This window comes from Onychostoma macrolepis, chromosome 05 (genome assembly GCF_012432095.1).
Source record: "Onychostoma macrolepis isolate SWU-2019 chromosome 05, ASM1243209v1, whole genome shotgun sequence".
Lineage (NCBI taxonomy): Eukaryota > Metazoa > Chordata > Actinopteri > Cypriniformes > Cyprinidae > Onychostoma > Onychostoma macrolepis.
In genome coordinates, this window is record NC_081159.1 from 33,745,866 (window position 1) to 33,767,445 (window position 21,580).

At 35.6% G+C, this 21,580-nt stretch overlaps 1 protein-coding gene across 2 annotated transcripts; it reads right to left on the minus strand.

The window, feature by feature from the left end:
- Positions 1-827: 827 nt before the first annotated feature.
- Positions 828-21,535, minus strand: rnf167 (ring finger protein 167). 2 transcript variants are annotated; one of them, XM_058776504.1, is made up of 10 exons: positions 21,278-21,535; positions 11,818-11,933; positions 11,540-11,620; positions 11,308-11,448; positions 10,079-10,166; positions 9,668-9,758; positions 8,861-8,966; positions 5,586-5,679; positions 4,873-4,953; positions 828-3,345 (listed from the first exon to the last, which is right to left on the minus strand). In XM_058776504.1, exons 2-10 carry the CDS (start codon positions 11,905-11,907, stop codon positions 2,885-2,887), a joined length of 1,233 nt encoding a protein of 410 aa, XP_058632487.1. In that variant the 5' UTR covers positions 11,908-11,933; positions 21,278-21,535; the 3' UTR covers positions 828-2,884. The 2 variants fall into 2 exon arrangements, with proteins under 2 accessions (XP_058632487.1, XP_058632488.1); XM_058776505.1 differs by lacking the exon at positions 21,278-21,535 and adding an exon at positions 12,093-12,573.
- Positions 21,536-21,580: the final 45 nt, after the last annotated feature.

The following is a 21,580-nucleotide window of genomic DNA, read 5'->3' on the forward strand; positions in this document are numbered from 1 at the left end:
TAATATGGTTACATGTAATTTAAACTTTATGTTGTTTTTAAATGAGTTCAGGTAGTTTATATGTATCCAAAGAAAATCATTGTATAAATTTTGTGAAAATTCAGTTATTTACCACAGTCTGTTCAACGTAAAATTAAGCTGTATAGATATTAAATAGATCATTTAATAGATATTTACACTCACTTCTGCAAACCTACAGTCACTCCACACAGCATGGGTTGAATTATGTGATAGTGTGTGTATTTCATTGTCCAGTAAAGAACCTTTTCCCTTTAACCACAGGAAATAATATACAATTAAATATCTCTAATAGTTGTTCTACAGTTTATTTACAACTCTTTTTTTAATCACTCCATAAACCAGAAAAAACAGGAAAAAAGCCAAGAAAAAAGAAAAAGAAAAATAATTTTCATCATGTTTTAGGAGTAAAGTGTTATATAAAACAGGTGAATGATACATGAAAAAAATTATCGGTAAACCTTCAGAATACAGATAGAAATAAAACAGAAAGGTCTGGTTTATGTAAGTGCTGCTAAAGTGGAGATTTCTGATGCAAGTTTTTTTTTTTTGTAATTTTCTTTTTAGAAAATGGCCTATAATAACATAATAATAAAAGCTTTTGGTCCCAGTCCCAAGGCACAGCATTACAGTATTATTTGTTTCATATTTTAAATTAAATCAATAAATGAGACAAATAGAACTGAATGTTTGTCTTATTGACTTTCAATTTGTGATTTCCACGTCAGTTATGTCAAAGACTGTGTTTGAACCTTGAACTGAAACCACAACAAAAATTCAACTTGGGAAAGAAAAACAGACACGTGACATTCATTTGACTGATTAGTGATTTAAAGGAAGAAATGGATGGTGTTACATTTACAAATGAAAATCTGAAGGAGGCACAGGTTTATTTAGTACAGACAACACAGTTTCTTATTCATCTGAGATGCGAACAGGACAGTAAAAGGTTATGAACATTGCTATTAAGTCAATACACTGTCAGCTATGATCAAAGTCAATTTGAATTTCAAACAGCAGCTAGCATTTATATTGCAAATATCTATATTAAAACAAAGAATAAGACTGCTTGTCCATCCAGCTTTACAGCTTGCATCAATAACAATAATAAAACGTTTAACTGCAACCTTTGTATATCAATATGAGAGAGAATAATGCCATTATATGATGTAGAAAGAGAGGAACAAGGAACTGGTTCCTATTAAAAAAAAAAAGACAGATTATTATTTTTGTTGTTGTAATAACCCAAACACACTCAAAACGACTGAATGTGAATCCTGTAGGAATGGTATTGTTTGATCGCTTAAACAGGTTGATTTATGCAGGTATTTACTAAAAATAACATAAAACAAGTTAGTTTTCAAAAACGCTAATTCAGAAGTCTGCAATCATTTTTGTGTGGCCTCTGTGGTATAAATAAAATAAAATGACTAATTTACAAACTGGCAACCTGTCCGTATTGCACATAAATGGTGACAACAAGAAATAGTCCACCCAATATTTGGAGAATTCTGTTACTATTTACTCACCATCGTTTCAGTTTTTTTTTCTTAGTGAAACACAAATGGAGAAATTTTGTAGAATAAGGAAGCTGACCAAGCTCCCAAAATCACAATCAATCAACATTAAATTAATCCATATGATTAATGTGCTATATTCTACATCTCGTGAAGTCATATGACAGCTTTGTGCAAGGAGCAAAGCAGAATTTAAAGGGATAGTTCCACTAAAAATTTAAACTGTTATCATTTACTAACTATCATGTCATTCTAAACCCATAAGACTTTCATTCATAAAGATATCTTTAATGAAACTTGACATATTTCTGTCCCACCATTGAATGTCTACTGACCTTAAAAAGTTCTTAAAAAGGTCATAAAAGGAATCCATATGAATTGACCAGTTTAGTTTTCTAAGAGACACAATCATTTTCATTTAGGCTTTTATTCACATATAAAATATGGTCAAAGGAAACTCAATTATCAGTGAGGTTTGTTCATATGCGCCATACGAGTACAGTCGAGTTTACCATATTTTGATGTTTTCTATGTGTGTTGATAAATGTGGATATATGGGAAAAAGCCTAAATGAAGTCTCCTTATCATACAACTCGATTCTTCAGAAGACTTCGATTAAACTCAATTTATTTCCTGACTGGTTTTGCTTTTATGATGTCTTTTTCATGGACATATCTTAATTTGTGTTCGAAGATTAATAGAAGTCTTGAGGGTTTGAATGACAAGAGTGAGTAATTGATGACAGATTTTTTATTTTTGTGTGAACAATCAACATTCACTTTCTATCTGCAACGTAACTTTAAAATCTAATTTGTACTTCCACATATTCAGGCTTCACACACTTTGACAGTGGATTTTTTTGTTTTCGTTGTTGTCTTGTAGAACAGCATTTTGCAAGTCTCCCTAATCAAGCACAACTAATCAGCACATTGCTAGAAAGTCTGCATATGGGCTACTGCATCTTTTGTGTTTCATGGAAGAAAGAAATTCATATTGGTTTGCAATGACACGAGGGCGATTTAACTGATTTATTTATGGATGGACTATTTTGTTAAGAAACAGTTTCATTCGCTTTAAGAAGTTACTTTTAACTTCTATTGGGACACGGATCAAATTTTAGGGTAGAAAAGATTTCGTGAACCACATACATCTGTGTGATTACAATGTATTTGTGTCAGAAACTGAGAACAGTTGCACATATGCTGTGTAGTGTTGATCGCACTAGCTAGGTGGATGCATATCTCAGTGAGACTGGAGTGCGCCAAAATAAGGGGTGTAAATATGAGCTCTGTGATATACAACAGAGAAAACACACCCTATAACAACCAAAGCGGTTTTTAATTGACACCTCAGACTTGCACAGCGCCCCGTCCGATAAGCTCTGTGGTATCGCTATCTGAGGGGTGACCCTCCTCCTCATCAGTACCTTCATCCGAGTCCTCTATGGGTGAGTAGTACTCATCGTATCCCAGCAGGGGCACGTCAGCCTGCGGTGCGTGCGGCAAACACTGTGCAGAGGTTGTTACTGTAGCGACGGCAGCCTCTGACGTTACTGTGGAGGCGTAAGTGGGAGGCGGGCTGGAGGAGGCGGGGGACGCGGGGTTGGAGGGCCGAAGGAGAGGCGTGCGCTCGGAATCAGCCTCGCTGGTCGCTCCTTCCTCTTCCTCGTCAGCCTCGTGCGGCCCCGACTCTCCGTCGGAGTCTGAAGACTCGGAGTATTCTGGGTTGGGACGGGTCACGCGTTGCTTGCACACTGGGCAGGTTTTCTTAGTTTGGGTGAGCCAGGGGTCCACACACTTGCAGTGATAAGCTGAATAACAGAACAAAAAATAACTATGTTAAGGTATGCTGAACAGGGACAAAAAAAAAAAAAAAATCTCTCTTTTTTCCTTTAAAATGCTATTATAACAATACATACAGCACTTGTCACATGTCTGGAAACATTAGGATTTTTTAAATACTTTTAATTAAGTCTCTTACGCTATCCAAGGCTACATTTATGTGCTTAAAAATATTACAAATTAAAATTGTAACTGTTTTAGTAGAATGCCTTCTGAAGGATCATGTGACACTGAAGACTGGTGTAATTTCATTTTTAAATATATTCAAATAGAAAATAGCCATTTTAAATTGTAACAATATTTCACATTTTTGCTGTTTTTACTGTATTTTTTAGCAAATAAATGCAGCCATGGTGAGCAGAAGAGACTTCATAAAAATGTTGGAAAATCATAATGTTTCCAAACTTTTCACAAGTACTGCATGATAAAGCACTATTCAAATTGGAGATAGTAAAAAATACATGCACAACAATTTATGCAATGGATTTTCGATTTATTTTACATAATATTTACTAAAATAATTCGTTTTCCTTTGCGGTTAAAAATTCAAGCTCACAGTGAAATGCCACTTCTTACATAAACATTAAAAGCCATTGAGATTTTGTTGTTGTTGTTTTGGTGACTTAATGCGCAGGAATATTGAGAGACAATTTGGATAGAAAATTCTTTGAAGCCATTATTTTAGAGAGCAGGATGGCCTGATATTTATAATAACACACTATTTAATATAAGAATAGTTAACAACACATGCATAGCGGTTTCTTGAAATTAAATTTGTATTTATTTTTACATAATATTTACTAAAATAAGTAGAAATAAATCACTTAAAAAATGGTTAATTAAAAAAATAAATAACTTGATAAAAAAAATATGTAAAAATGCAGCTTCTTTTTATTCTGTAATCAAAAAAAAAAAAGATTCTTCTGTGCACTCTGGGAATCATATTTTCTCAAATAAAGACAAGGCAATGCTAATTTTACATTCAGTACAAAGGAAATATGACATGAATATGGCATTAAATATTTATTAGAAATAGTCAAAGAATTTGTATAATTTATATAAGTGCTTCCTGTATGATAACATTTGCACTGAATAAATGACAAATATACTGAGTAAGAAAAGTGACTTTTTGCACTCATTATTGATGACTTTTTGCACTCATTATACACTGTTGCTTGCATTTCTTTGAAAGTAAGTGAACTCATGGGTGACGATATGTAAATTTTAAATTTCCATTAAAAATTATTTTAATTCTGTCAAACAGTCTGCCTGGTTTTATGTGTGAGAAACCTCCAATGTGTCTCTGATTAGGTCCAATCAGCTCTAAATGCTTCAGTTTGCTTTTTCAAAATCACACTAAACAAACTTAAACTAAAACATGTCATTTCTTGTAATATATGTGCACTTTACCTTTAACAGCCAAATGTTAGATATGTTTAAATTATTAGACAGAAGTGTAAAGGTTCACACTTTGCAAACGTGAGCAGCTCACTTACCATGGGAACAGGGCAGCACTCGCAGCTTATCTCCCTCTTCATATTCATCAAGGCAGATCGCACACACATCATAATTATCGCCTGAGAAAAATATGCAATTATTAAAGTGCTAGATGATCCAGTAGAACAATCTGACAACAGTGATCAGTGAGTTTTCTTTGTTTGACCATGTGGTTTATGCCAGTGTTATTTTAGCATAATTGAGATACTGATATAGTTTATGTTAATATTTTGAATGAGATTTAATTTAGTATTTTTTCTTTCATGTTAATTGTAGTTAAAGTTTTAGTAATTTTGCTGTATCTTTTTGTGATTTTATTTAAATTTTTTTTTTTTTAAATGTACATGGTTTTTATTCATTTTATTTCAAGTATCAAGTTTTTATGCTTTTAGTTTTAGTTAACAATAATAACTAAGATTTCAGTGCTGTTATCATCTTTAGACCACCAAAACATGATGATTTCATGATTTCAAGCAGTTGTGATGAATTTCTTTAACTATGTTGTGAAATTTCTCAGACATCGTTGCCTTGTAACTTGACTATATTTTGGACTTGATTGTCAGTACATATTGCATTTCAGTAAATATGTTTGTTTTTGTTGGTGTAGTCAAGGCTATTTCCTGTGGTAAATAAAGGCACACCACACATGCGGTCCACAGAGTTTATGTAACATTTAATACTGAATAAACCTTTAATACAGTCTCTTGCTCACCTTTAACAAACTTGTGAGTAGGGATTTTCTTCAGCTGTTCTTTGGAGAGTCTGTTTTTCCGAAGTCTCTTCCTGTGCTGCACACACCGCACAATCTGTACCAATTAAAAACAGAACATTATTACCAAGGATGCACATACGTTTTTCAGTCTGATTCCAATGAGAGCACCTAGAGATTTGTTTTGGTGCTCATTCTGCATGTACTGTGACCTATTAAATATAGCTATAAATAAATAAGCTATAATAAATAAATAATAGTATTATTGTGACATTTTATGATAGTTCTTGGTGCTTTTTACATAAAAGTACTGTGCCTAAAAAATTTTTTTCATGTTTTGTTATGTTGCTGCCTTATGTTAAATTGCTTTAAATTACTTTTTTCATTCTACACTCCATACACCTAATGCACATAATGGCAAAGCAAAAAACAGGTTCTTAACATCTTTGCAAATTTATTAAAAATAAAATACTTAAATGATTCCATTGCATAAGTATTCAAACCCTTATCTGGGACAGCTGAAATTTAGCTCAGGAGCATTCAAATTGCTTGTAGATGTTACTACACTTTAAGTGAAGTTAACCTGTGGCAAATTCAATTGAATGGGTATGATTTGGAATCTTAATAAAACCAAGCCCTGAGGTCAAAAGAACTGCCTGTAGAGCTCAGAAACAGGTTTGCGTCAAGCCACACATTTGGGGAAGAGTTCAGAAGAAATTCTGCTTCATTGAAGGTTCACAGAATCACGTAGCCTTCATTATCCATAATGGAAGACGTTGTTAACAACTAGAACTCTTCCTAGAGCTGGCCTCCTGGCCAAACTGAGCAACTGATGGAGAAGGACCTTGTCTAGACTGGTGACCAAGAAGCTGATGGTCACTCTAGTTGAGCTTCATGATCATATATGCAGATAGGAGAAACCTACAGAAGGACAAACATCACTGCAACACTCCACCGATCTGGGCTTTATGGCGGTGTGGCCAGACTCAATCTTCTCCTCAGTGAAGACACACAAAAACCCACTTGAAATTTGCAAAAAAGCACCTAAAGGAACCTTAGACTGTGAGAAACAAGATTCTCTGGTTTAATGAACCTCAATTCCAAACATAATTTTTTGAAGGAAACCAGGCAATTCATCACCTGCAGAGTACCATCCCAAAAGTAAAGTGTGGTGGTAGCAGCCTCATGCTGTGGGGCTGTTCTTTAGCGGCAGAGACTGAGGGACTCGTCAGAGTAGAAGAAAAGCTCAATGTACCAAAATATTGAGATAGCCTTAATGAAAACCCAGCCCAGAGCATTCAGAACCTCAGACTGGGCAGAAGGTTCACCTTCCAACAGGACAATGAACCTAAACACAGCAAGAGTGGCTTGTCGACAACTCTGTGAATGTCCTTGTGTGGCCCAGCCACAGCCTGGGATTGAACCCAATCAAATATTTCTGGAGAAACCTGAAAATGTGCGTCTGCCCTCATCCAACCTGACAGAGCTTGAGAGGAGAGGCGAGGAGAAGAATGACAGATAATTGCCAAAGGATGATGTGCAAAGCTTGTCGCATCATATCCAAAAAGGCTTGAGGCTGTTAAGGTGCTTCAGCTAAGTAATGAGTTAAGGGTTTCAATACTCAATGTACTCATTTCACTTTTTTATTTTTAATAAATTTACAAAGTTGTGACAGTTCTGTTCTTGCTTTGTCATTATGGTGTATGGAGTGTAGATTGATGTGGGAAAAAAATAATAATAATTTAAAGCAGTTTAACATAAGGCTGCAACACAACAAAACGTGAAATAAATGAAGGGGTATGTATACTTTCGCAAGGCACTGTAAATATATAAAAACAAATATGCAGCATAGTTTAAGAATATACAGCATATTTGTTGATGCGACATGTTTCCTGAGGCGCACTCGCTGTGGGAGTGTGCTCACCTGTGTAATATAAAATAATTTTTTCCCAAATTCGTTTTTTTCCTTATAAATTTTTCTGGATTCCGCTTTTTTCCTTTTAAATGATTAAATTAAATATTATTCAAAAAAGAAAAAGTCTAATTAATTAAAATCATGAAACTTATACAATTTCACATCAATTCATTTAAAAGTATTTTTTTTTTAAACTACATGCTTAGGGCCCTATGAAATGTTTTATTTTTCTCACCATATGTTTTATTATTACCAAATTCAACATTTTTGCATGTCTAATAATTTGAATGCATTAAAACAACTTATTTTATTCAAATTTATTCTTAAAATAGCCTCATGAAATGTTTTTCTTTCCCCTCAGAAATTCTGTGTTGTGTATTTAAATTTTTCTGGTTATCAAATGAAGGCATAATACATTAACTTCATTTATATTTTAATTATTGAAAATTGGCCAACAAAGGAGATTTACTATTAACAATAAACATGGAAGAAATGTTGTGTGATCATTCCTTAATTTAAGTTTTAATAATTTTAGTAGTAGTACTAATAGTATTAGTAGTATTATGTACATTCTACTGAACAATATCTCTGGCACAGTGTCTTCAAGTTAATCCGAACTTTTATTTTGACGGGTTGCCGGCGTGAATACCTTGAGGCTAGATCTACTCAAACGAAATGGTAAAATGCTCATGAAGTGACTCTCAGAGCAGTTCTGGAGATGCTGTTTGTGTATTTTTGTCCTCATTTAGAGAGACGTGAGACGCTGAAATCACCACAGCGCCACGCGCGCTTCAGTGTGTGTAATAAACAAAACCGCGCGCCATTCATTAACATAGACACGCAGAACATGCAGGATTTATGTTTAAATAGTCTTTTTGTGGCTTAATATTTACAGATACTAGTCTATATTTAAGTGAAATCACCTACTTTTGATTAATTAATTTAAAGTTTGACAAATACCGTGACATTCCGCATTATACAGTAAATTCCATTTTTATGACTGGATTCCTCGACTCCGTCTGTGTTTTCCGCATTGCGGAAATCATAGGGCCCTACCTGTGTGTGTGCACGATGCAGAGAGCAGAGGAGAGCCCGCAACCATGTAGAGTATAAACATATAGAGAAATGACATGCCGTCGTATAAATAAAATAAATAACATAAGGCTATTTAGTTTGTTTAATAAAACAACAAGGTATAGACCTGTTCTATTGGAAAGGTAACCTTAAATGACTTCTGTTGTGGTCTGGTGCTCTATAGAAAATCAAATTAAATAAAATGAACTTGACCTTCAAGGGGGGGGGGTGCCTCCTAATATAATGGCAGGGGAAACACTGAGAATGGTATTTATAAAGCAGCACTGACCAGTATGATGACCATGACAATGATGATCATGCCAACAACTCCAGTGAAGGGGATGAGATAGTAGGTCAGAGGGAAGGAGAACTCAGGCTTTAGAATCACGTAAGCTCTAAAGAAAAGTGGGTCAACAAACAAAGTTACGCATACAACCTTAAAAACATAATACAACCTTTATAACAAACTTTGCCCTGAAATATGGTAAGCTGAATAAAGTAATTCAAGTTTATCACAATGCTCTCTGATTGAAATTAGAGTTGTACATACATTTTAATTGTGCTTTTTTGTTACAAATTACAACAAAAACTTTTTTTTTTTTTTTTCACTGAAATTCCTCCTATACTGTTTACAAGAACATCCAAAAAAGACCAGAACCAGAAGCTGAAGCTGAGAGATTAGACTGTTCTGTATTTTAGAATTTGAAAATTCTATGACAGTTTATGACTGTTTTCATTTGTTGACTATTTTAGGTCGCTACATAATTTCCACATGTCCAATTAACAATACTAAAATTATAGAAAATATCAATTATAGTGGAGTACACTCTCAGAAAAAATGTACAAAATCTGTCATTAGGGAATATATAATATATACTAATATATACCATTTAGGTACTAAAATATACTTTTAAAGTAACTTTGAGGTATTAAAATAAGGTACAAAAGGTGTACCTTTTGAAAAGGTACTGCCTCAATGACAGCTCTTGTACCTTTTTTCTGAGAACGTAGGTGTATACAAATGACTGGTTCTGCTCATATATCTATCTATGTTCCATTTTTGTGTAAGAATGTATGTAGACTATATTATTCTCACCCTTTCTCTGGTATGATAAAGCTGCGCAGTATCTGAGAAGCATAGTAGCTTGTGAACACAGAGGGAATCTCAATCTCCTCCGCAATGGTGTCTAAACAAAAACAAAATGGACATCAGACTAGACTGCAAATATGATAAAAGTATGTAAAAGTCTTACAACAAATGTCTTAAACCCCTTTCAATAGGGGATCAACTGTACTGAAATTTGCAAAATTACAAAAATTCCATAGATAAACATTCTATACATCCACCACTGCTTATGTTCATTTATTAAACTTTTTTAGATTTTATTCTGTTTTTACAGTTAGACTGTAGTATTCTGATTACGTATATATAACAAACTTATGAAGGTGCACAGGTGTTATTTCCCATAATTTCTCAAAAGAATGTGTGTGTGTGTGTCACTCTCACCATTGCTGTATCCCATACTGAGAAGTGAATTAGAGTACATGTTGTGAACTATGGCTGCACTGAAACCGGCCTGCTGTGCATGGAGCACCTATGAGACAAAAAAAACAAACAAAAAAACAATATTGCTCACATATTCTGTTATTCATTGTACATTAAACATACTTGTGACCATACAAAGTCACTAACATTATGATAGTCTTGACACCGGATAACATACCCTTATGAAATAAAACTGTGCTTCATTGTATTGAATGTGCATAGTGTACTTGAAATCTTAAGATTGTTGTTTTTGTTTTTTTTTACATTTATTTAAATAAATTTCACTTTCATGACTGTTTCTTTACACAATTACTCTTAAATATTACTCTTAAATACTCTTTGTAATAATGTCAAATTAAAAGTTTTGCCTTTTAATCATTATGTTTTAATGATCTTTAATCATGCTTCAAAGGAGTACACTTTCTAATATGCTAAACTTCACATTACATTTAAAGTTAATGGCCCGGTTTCATAGACAGGGTTTAGCCTAAACCAGGATTAGGCCATAGTTTAATCATGACATTTAAGTAATTTTTATATACATGCCTTAGAAAAAAGCATTACTGGTGTGCATCTTAAGACAAAGCAAAGGCACTGATATATTTTAAGATCAGTCAGTGCAAGTTTCTTTCAGTTGAAACAGCTCAGATTTACATTTTAGTCTAGGACTAGGCTTAAGCATTGTCTGTGAAACCGGGGGAGTATGTTCTAAATGAACTACATTGTTTTTGTGACTTTATTATTACAAATGTATAATTACAAATATATTGAAATGCATGACACACAAGTTTCAACTGAGATTAAATTATTTTACCATAAATGCTTGTCAGTACATTAGGCAGTAACCATATTTCAAAGACAATAGAAGTACTTGAAATTACACAAAGATGCACTCAAGTCCTACTTAAGTGGGTCAGAAAGCATGGACCAAGTGGACAAAACCATTACATTTACTTCACACTTAAGTATATTCTTTTAAAGTATATTATTTCCATAATAAGTATGTAGTCATAAGTATTTTATAAGCATGCCAAAGTGTACTTCTTTTTCACAAGAGGACATTATCTATTGTCACATGCTTTTAGTTGTATATATATTCTTGTCAGTTGACCATATTACTTTACACTTCAACTTTTATAGCCCCTATTTTGGAATCTTTTGGAATAGCACAGCTGTGCAAGAACATTAACCTTGATATCAAAGTTACAGTCGTAGCGTCGAATAAGGACAATGTATTTTGTAGTGCTGTTGGGATCGGAGGGCGTGGGAGAAACCGGAGGAGGATCTATAGGTGTGCAGGCATTTTGAGGACGAGCTTCAACAAGTACACCCTGGGAGAAAGAGAGCAAAATAGAGACAAGTTAGTCACAGTTACTTTATTTACCGGCCAAAACCACAAGTCCAGCAGTAGAGATTCATTACCATGAGTCCATCTTTTGGCAGAGGAGGGCCAAAGAGAGCAGGCAGATCCTCAAACAGCATGGAGGTCATGTTACTGTAATGCTGCATGGAATAGAAAATAGGCCATTAGCAGCTGCAGTATAAAGCCATTATAAAGCAATCAATTGCTTCACATTATAAAATTTACATTGACTGTTGAAAGGTAAAGTGTGTAGATTTGGTGCAACCAAATACTCAACAAATGTACTGTACCATAAAAACATCTATAAACCAATGAAAGTCTGAAAGCAAACACTTACAGCATATATATATGCCTGGCCAGGAGACGGTGCAATAGTGCAGAATAAGACTAGCACCGATACGCCCAGCTGCGCCCCCACATACACCATCCTGAATTAGACTGGGCAATCAAGACCTGCATACAGACACATGATTTTACAATCTTCAACATGACAAACATTTCCAGTGCGACAATTCAAAAAGAATTTAGACAAAAGTATTCAAGAGGCAGTTCAATCTCTTCAATACATGAATCACTTTAACATTTATAACTTTAAAATAACTGTTGACTTACAAATCGATTCTAAGAAAGCACAACTCATGATTAATCATTTCTCCCCCCAGGATGAAGTCGTGATTATCAACGGTTTTGTACATGGCCTGCAGACTGTTGTGCAACGGCTGATCTGTCATGTGCTAACACCAAAAAAAATCAGTAATTATGAATGACTTCATAAACATGCAGTGACCTACTAATAAGCTTTTAAAGATCCAATGAAACAGAAGTACTGGCATATCTTTTCTTTCATATTGTGAGGTACATCTGGGTGTAGCAGATTAATGAAAAAAAAAATATATATATGTAGGATGGGAGTTGGTTCTATCTGTTGGTTGTTGATTGGCTTGTGAAATGTGGGCGGGGCACTCATCTTGCAGTTTTTTTTTTGTTTGTTTGTTTTTGTGGAGGGGCGTAGTTTATAGGGATAGTTCACTCAAAATGAAAAATTATGTCATGAATTACTCAACCTCATGTTGTCCAAAACCCTTAAGACCTTTATATATGTTCAGAAAACAAATTATGATATTTTTGATGAAATCTGAGAGCATTTTGACACTGCATAGACAGCAACATAACTACCATGTTCAAGGCCCAGAAAGGAAGTAAGAACACCGTTAAAATAGTCCATGTTTTGTTTTTATAAATATTCATAATAGTCATAAATATTAGTACTGTAATGTTACAGCTGAAATGTAAAACAGGATTATTGTTAAATCATTTTTAAATAGTATTTTAAATTTATAAAATATTTTGAAGAATTAGGGTTACCAGACAGTTGATGATAGCTATTGACCACAGTATTTTTTCCAATGGCTAACGTCAACTGTATGGTCACACACATTCTTCAAAATATCTTCTTCTGTGTTCAGAACAACTCCAGGGTGAGTAAATGATGACAGATTTTTCATTTTTGGGTAAACTATTACTTAAGAGCTTTAAAATGAATCACTTTTAATATGAATGCATCAAATCAAGTCATTCTAAGAATTCCAGTTTACTCATCTTTCCAATAAATAATTAACCCTGGTCGTAAAAAGTACTGAGCACATTCAGCGATTTCAAGTGGTACTAAACTTTACATGAGTCATCAACAATTTATAAGGAAGTAAAACTACTTGAGAAAAGTCTGTCTAGTCCAAATTGTGTTAGCCTCTATGAAGCAGAACACAGGTCTAATACCAGCTGAAAGATCTACTTTTACTGAGTTTATTTCATAAACACTCCCTGTAACGAATTGGTTAAACAACAACAAGAGCATTCATTTCAATTTAATTCATTTAATTTCAAGAAAAACAAAACAATAGATAACATGCATCACAAGGTGTGTCTGAGAGTCAACCAACGTGTTTTGTAGATTCGCAATTGGGAAGTTTTGGTTCCTTATTATCATGGCCAGATCAAATGCTGAGACTTTCTAAACAGGAACTGTAATTGTCACTTTCCACTAGTCTTGGCCTACTTATAAAGGGTTCATGAAAAGAAGAATCAAAATGTTCTTAATATTTACACATAGAAGAGACTACTCTGCAATAAAAAAATAAATAAATTAAAAAAACATACTGCAAGTTTCAGAACTCACAACTAACTCTCAAGTTTAATATAATAATTATTGTTTGAAATATGGTAGAATCGTTATGCCACAAATTTTAGATATTGTTCTGTCTGTTAGTGGATGTAAAGAACCTGCACCTCCAGAAACCTACATAGATTCCCAAGATCTGAGCATTAGAAATGCAGGGCTGGAGTTTCTCTTTAATGAACGATAATATTTAGTTTGTTCTTCACATTTCACAACAGACTATTTTGTGAATTATTCTAAAAATGCTGCTGTCTTTTCACACTCTTTTACTGAAAGAGTGCCAAGCATTTTGTTCTCAGAGGTAAGTACATATTTTTTTAATCTTGAAGTGTGTTTGTAATAAATGTCAAACTGCTGTTTAACACTAATAAGACACTAAGGGCCAATTTTACTAACAGCTTGAGCCAGTGCAAACCGTCTTTTGCAAACTTTAAATGGGTAAGAAGCCCGGCTCGCTGGCTTGGAGCCTGAGCGTGGAATGCGAGACACCTAGTGGGCCACTTTTGGTAAACAGAACTGGCACTGCTGGATGAACCGAACGCCGGGTTTTTCCAAACGTATTATTTTGAATGCCAGAAGAACACATTTCATATGCATATCATATCGTTTGCCATGCAATGTTATTTTTAATTTGCTTCTCAGGAAATAAAAGACGACATGGAACCCTCAACTAGGAGTCACGCAATACCAGGACTATCAAAACTAGATTTTTTGGCCTCCGGTTCTTTTCAGCGTACTGTGGATTCTTTATTTATTTATTCTTTATTTGCGACTATGCTAATTTGCTGATTTTGTACGTTTGCCCACTGACAAAGAAATGATCAGTCTATAATTTTAATGGTAGGTTTATTTGAACAGTGAGACAGAACAACAACAAAATCCAAAAAAACATTTCAGAAAAGTTATAAATTGATTTGCATTTTAATGAGTGAAATAAGTATTTGATCCCCTATCAATCAACAAGATTTCTGGCTTCCATGTGTCTTTTAAACAGGTAGGAGCTGAGATTAGGAGCACTCTCTTAAAGGTAGAGCTCCTAATCTCAGCTTGTTACCTTTATAAAAGACAACTGTCCACAGAAGCAATCAATCAATCAGATTCCAAACTCTCCACCATGGTCAAGACCAAAGAGCTGTCAAGGATGTCAGGGACAAGATTGTAGACCTACACAAGGCTGGAATGGGCTACAAGACCATCGCCAAGCAGCTTGGTGAGAGGGTGACAACAGCTGGTGCGATTATTCGCAAATGGAAGAAACACAAAATAACTGTCAATCTCCCTCGGACTGGGGCTCCATGCAAGATCTCACCTTGTGGCAGGGCTGGGCGATAAATCGATTTTATCGATTAGCTCGAATGTGTAGTTTACGTCGATTTGTGAGCGTCACAGTGCAATCAGGGCAATCAGGGCTTTATGATTTCCGCGACGCAGAAAACGCGGACGGAATCGCGGAATCTAGTTATAAAAACAGAATTTACTGTAACGCGGAATGTCACTGAATTTGTCAAAGTTTGGATGAATAAATCAAAAGTAGGTCATTACACTTAAATCAATTCGCGTTATGAACTAGTATCTGTAAATGTTAAGCTGCAAAAATACCATTTAAATATGAATCCTGCGTGTCTGGTTATGAATGAATGCACAGACGCACAGTTTCGTTTACTACACATACCGAAGCGTTCAGCATCTGCTGTCTCGCCAAATGAGGGCATACAGTAAATACATGAACAATAGTCAGTGTCTGCTCTATTACAAATATATATTTTTTTTAAATACCCAAAACAGTGGGATTACAAGATGGAAATATAGACTAGAAAGATATTTAAACTTGCTCTGCTCTTACATCCATGACATTGACTCACTGCGGAGAATAAATACAAGATGGGAGGAAAATGTATATTTCTTTCCCTCGCAGTTTTATCATTGGGTGATCATCATACTGTATATAAAATTGTGGGATTCAGGGAGCCGCTATTATGCATTGCAACTGCTTTTGAATGCACGATTGCGTTTTAGTTTCACTTTCACTTACGAGATTGGCGGTCGCACGTCCGTGTTTATACTATGGAGCGGCAGTATTTACCACACATTTTACAAGATTAGATGTTTGTCAGTTTTGCTCATGATCTGCAAATCATTCATCATCGTCCTGAGTCATCTCTCCTTACTCTGTTTATGTGGTAAGTGAAATTTTATGTACTGTAATGTAACTGTAACAGGCAACCATTAGCAATCGTTATTCGTTTTCCGTGCCTTTCTGAAAACGGATTCACGCTTCGGGCACACCCCCTAACCCCCATGATGTCATGGTCCGTCGTTTATCAGAACTACCTCCTATCTACTGAATAGCAAGATGTTAAACTTGCGTTTAAAGAAAACTTATCAAAAAGGGTCACATAATTTGATGTTTTATGTTACATTTTATGTTATATGTTATGTAACATTTTCACTGTTTCCAATGGCAGGGCCTGCCATCTTGTCTCTTTGGCTTGTTGTTTCTGATTGCACTTTAACCCCAAGGGGGAAATCCAGATCAAATCCCAGAAGGGAAAATCAAAACAAAATAAAGTTAAAACTTGTTTTGAACAATTTCTTTGTCATCTGCAGATTGATTTTAAGTAGGGGGGGTGTTACGTGTATCTGTGTGACATTTATATTCTAAGCCCATAGGTGGCGTTGTGGGGAGATTCCCATTCTTCGAGAGTCGCATGACGTCAGCAAGGACTCCGGATAAAAGGCTGCGAGGCGACAATGGCGGTCTCTCTCTCGCTCTCTGTGGTTCCGCTTCCCATTGTTCTCGTTAGCGTCTCTCTCATCGCCTCTTTGAGGCTATGTTTTTGTTTTTTATTACGCTTAGGTTTAACTTGTAAATTTGTGTTTGATATGTGATATTTTTCTTTCTACTTATCAGTAGCGGGTAGTGTATCTATTTATTAGTTCACGTTTTGTTTATTTAGTCAGAACAGAGCGAGGGAAGCAGTTGCCCGGAAGACTTACCCGTTCTTATTTTTATTTCGGGAGACAGGTAAGAACTTTGTCCCGAGGACAGGTGTAGTTAGGAGTCGGTTTTCTTAGCTTTCCTACCCGTGAGTACTTTATTCCTAATGATTCTTTCTTTGTTAGTATCTAGTAGTATGTATCTTTGTGAATTGTGTATTATTTCTTGAATGTTTAAGTTGAACTCCGTAAAACTATTAAATAGAGGCGTCTTGAAATTCACATCAGGTGTTGTGATTCTTCAAATATGTTCGGCCTTTGTCCTTTTATTTTCATGTTGGAATTAACGAGCCTTAAACTGGTTATGGGCCATAACAGGGGGGAAAAAATCGATTTAAATCGTAAATCAGATTTTTTGTGAAAAAATCTGGGATTTTTTTTTTTAGGCCATATCGCCCATCCCTACCTCGTGGAGTTTCAATGATCATGAGAACGGTGAGGAATCAGCCCAGAACTACACGAGAGGAGCTTGTCAATGATCTCAAGGCAGCTGGGACCATAGTTACCAAGAAAACAATTGGTAACACACTACACCATGAAGGACTGAAATCCTGCAGCACCCACAAGGTCTCCCTGCTCAAGAAAGCACATGTACAGGCCCGTCTGAAGTTTGCCAATGAACATCTGAATGATTCAGAGGAGAACTGGGTGAAAGTGTTGTGGACAGATGAGACCAAAATCCAGCTCTTTGGCATCAACTCAACTCGCCATGTTTGGAGGAGGAGGAGTACTGCCTATGAACCCAAGAACACCATCCCCACCGTCAAACATGGAGGTGGAAACATTATGCTTTGGGGGTGTTTTTCTGCTAAGGGGACAGGAGGACAACTGCACCACATCAAAGGGACGAAGGACAGGGCCATGTACCGTCAGGGCCAGGGCATTGAAGCCAGCCAGAACATTGAAAATGGGTCGTGGATGGGTATGACAATGACCCAAAACACACGGCCAAGGCAACAAAGGAGTGGCTCAAGAAAAAGCACATTAAGGCCCAGATATACTTCAAACGAAGTTTGTTTTCGTTCTTCGTTTGGGGGCAAAAAGAAGTTCGATAAGGCTGAGTGACAGTATACTGTTTTCGAACAGTCCAACACTCTTGCGCTGCTGGAGGCGGGGTGTAGATTAATGTAAACGTGTGTCGCGACACTCGCGCGTATGCCCTAAACACAACAACGATGCAATGATGGTGTATCTAGGTCTTTTATTAAACTGGATAAATTATTACACGTTTTAATATTTTATATGGTGTCATGATTTGATAAAAACAAAGGTTTATTATTGTATGTTCTTTTGGCATTTCATTTATTGTATACCTTTTAAATTTGCTTATTGAAAGAACAGCAACAGCAGCAGCAGTATGGTGTAACGTTTATTTGAAACACATGTATTAGGTACTTGCTACCGTATATCTTTACTCTTTCCTTTTTTCATGGCTTTGGAAAACTTGCATCTGATGTTTCTCTACGTCATTTTTGCATAACTGGGTCGTTGACACCAAGCTTCGTTGCAATTTCTTTCTAGGAATTAGATGCTTTCTCTGAATCTTTAAAGTCTCCCCGCGAGCGATTGTACAGGTACAGATTTATTTGTGGCAGCTCAGCTATTCGACACTCCAGTGTGTTTATGTTGCTAGTGACTTGGAGATGTTGTTCTCCTGTCTGACCTTCTGTTGAATGAGAAACTACCTGAAAAAAAAAAAAAAAAAAAAAAAAACAACAATGGTAGCTCAAAGGTGTTTAGGATCCAAAATGTACTTCCCCAGAAAGTTTGCTTTGGTGAGCGGTTTTCGAACTGCCGAAACGAACTCAAAACGAACTTCGTTTCTGCCTGATTTTTTTTCTTCGTTTGTTCTTCGACTTTGTTTGAAGTATATCAGGGCCTTTAAGGTCCTGGAGTAGCCTAGCCGGTCTCCAAACCTTAATTCCATAGAAAATCTGTGGAGGGACGTCAGTCTCGAAACCTTAATGACTTGGAGAGGATCTGCAAAGAGGAGTGGGACAAAATCCCTCCTGAGATGTGTGCAAACCTGGTGGCCAACTACAAGAAACGTCTGACCTCTGTGATTGCCAACAAGTACTAAGTCATGTTTTGCAAAGGGGTCAAATACTTATTTCACTTATTAAAACGCAAATCAATTTATAATGATTAAAATTATAGACTGATCATTTCTTTGGCAGATGTTGCATCTATGTTCTTTAATTTGCGCATTGTTAGTAAATCACCCGCAGAAATTTCCATGCCCATCTGCGCTGTTTTGGAATTGCGCTCTCACGTTAATTTGCCCTGCTTATTGCGATATATTGGATGGGAAGTGCCCTTCAACGTTCTTTCCATTAACTGAAAACTAGACTAGACTAGTCTATTCTTGGGATTTAAGAATCGATATCATTCTGTAAAAATGAGAATCGATTAATATCGAGATATCGATATTTTTTTACCCAGCCCTAGTATTTTTTTTCTATCATCTTACCCTAAACTAGGGTTGGCCAACATTGGTCCTGAACAGCCACAGTTCTGCAGAGTTTCAATCCAGCCCAATTCAGGTACACCTGAACCAGCTAATCAAGGTGTAACTAAAGTTGAGTTTTTATCAATGCTGGATCAAAACTGCAGGATTGTCACAGTGGCTCTACAGGAGCGATGTCGGCCACCCCTTCCCTGAAACTACCCGTCACACAAGCCCACTGGCAATTTTAATTTTAAACAACACCACTTAGTATGGTTTTTAAGCCTTTTGTTTTACAAGGACACAGGAAGGGTTGTCATAAACCATGTTTATGTTGTAATACCCATGTTATTATAGACGTGCGTCCTCATAACCCTGTATTCAAGAACATGCAAATCAGTTGTTAAGCATAGTGCTTTGCAGTTTAATCTGTTTCTCTGGCTGAGGTTAAAGCGGTCATTAAATGCAGTTTCATTTAATGAAAAATAGAGGGGGCATTTTGCTAAATATATGCATCATATAACATATTCATTTACTGTTCTTCAATGTTTAATTTATGTTTGAATAAATCCATCAAGTTTTTATGACAGCCACCATTATGTTTATTTTATTTTTTAACTAATTGAAGTAGAAATATTATTTAGGCTAATTGTAACTTTATTATTTTAAAAACTTCATTAAGTGTAATTTTAACAAATCAGTCAATTTTAACCTTCAATATTACGGTAATGTAGTACCAACTACTGAAAAAAAAACAATAGAACCCTGCCCAAAACACAATAGAAAATGTAATGGTTTTAATGGTTATAATGGGAATTGTATTGGTTTTAATGGAAACTATAATGGTGTCTACTGGTATGTGATGGATACTATTGGTGAGATGTTAAATCCTATTGGAAAAATGCCCAAAACACACTACAAAAAGGAATTTTGTAATGGTTTTACTGGAAAAAGCTAATGGTTTATAATGGTATTTTAATGGGAACCATTGGAATTTCTGTGATGGTTTCCATTGGGCTTCTATTGTTTTTTTTTAGCAGGGTCATGTATATTTTACAGCATTAGTTCAGAGATTTTTTTTCCTTGAGAAAATTTGGCACGTACTGTACCTGATATATATATATATATATATATATAATCGATATTGAATCGAATCGGTAATCAAATCGCAAGCTTGTGAATGAGAATTGAATCGAATCGTGAAATTTGTGTCAAAACCCAACCCTAGAAAATACAGTTTGTACAGTATAAAAACCATTACACCTATGGAAAGTCCCCATAAACAACATATGCAACTATGTGTGTGCATTTCCCAGGTAAGATTCTGCCACTGTAAACATTCAGTCTGTCATGTTGTCAAGAGATACAAATCAACAGGACAGGTCAGTCTAGTATTCGGCCATTTGGAGATTATAGTCACCAGCCAATAACTAAGAGCTCATAGCCAATTAACAGTAGTATTTCATTTGCATACATGTAAGTTTGCCATCTAATCATGATAAATCATTAAATGCTTAGTACTTCAAAAATACCACATGTGCGAAGAAAATGGTCATTTTCTATTAATGTTGACTGCCGCTTTCAAGTTCTCATAGGAACTGCGATGTATTGTGTTGCAACGCGTAACGCATTGTTTTGTTATTCACTTATTATTATCTAGATTTCTCCACAAACACGGAACCAACATTTTTATTTACAAAATGAAGGACAAAAGATGCGCATTGGGTATGACATTACTGATGATTTGCGTATTTTAACGCCTAGATAATTCTAGGGAATAGTAAAACAAAATTGTACTTTTGTAGCCATTCTCCTCAAGTAATATTTACTAGCAGACTTTATCGCTATCGCTATGTATGGACAATACACAGACTTTACAACCAACAATTGCAACTTTTTAAGCCCACTTCTACCTCGAATTCTTTACTGACATAGACAAACACAAAAAAAATCAGGCCTAAACAAAACCCCAAAACTCATCACTGGTGAATAAGATAATGAATCATTCATCAGAAATTGATCATCCCGGAGGCTGCTACTTCCCCATTCCTGTTGTCTCACGGAAGATAATATTTCCGAAAACCCAAATTATACCCCAAGTGTACAAACAATTCAAATTAAACAATGGCAAGGACTCGGGTTAAAATGTAGTTGAGATGTCTGTAATTCTTTACTCACTGTACAAGCGACTGCCAGCTAATGTTAGCTGGCTTATCACTAGTATTCCAGCTAACGTCTCCCAGTCGCGTCTTCGCTTTGATTCAGCTAAAATCGTTGTAACACGGCGTTTTTCTCCCAGAAATGCTTTCTCGAAGCTAACAGCTCATTGATCTGTCGGTTTCTCGAGGAACTGGCCTGATTCGCCCCTTGGTGGAACTACGATCACACGTTTGTTTACAAATCTGCAAGGCCAACGGGAAGTGCGAGATCTGCAATTATCGCGAGAGATGTTCGAGTTTCCCAAAGGTTCGTGGATCCATC

Bases quoted from the DNA above. Each gene is read 5' to 3' on its own strand.
- rnf167 (XM_058776504.1), bottom strand. From the start codon at position 11,907: ATGGTGTATGTGGGGGCGCAGCTGGGCGTATCGGTGCTAGTCTTATTC. The intron at 11,449-11,539 runs GTAATGAATCTC...TCTTTCTCCCAG, and splicing joins TGCCAAAAGATGGACTCATG to GGTGTACTTGTTGAAGCTCG. The intron at 5,680-8,860 runs GTCAGTGCTGCT...TAATTGGTACAG, and splicing joins TTGTCATGGTCATCATACTG to ATTGTGCGGTGTGTGCAGCA.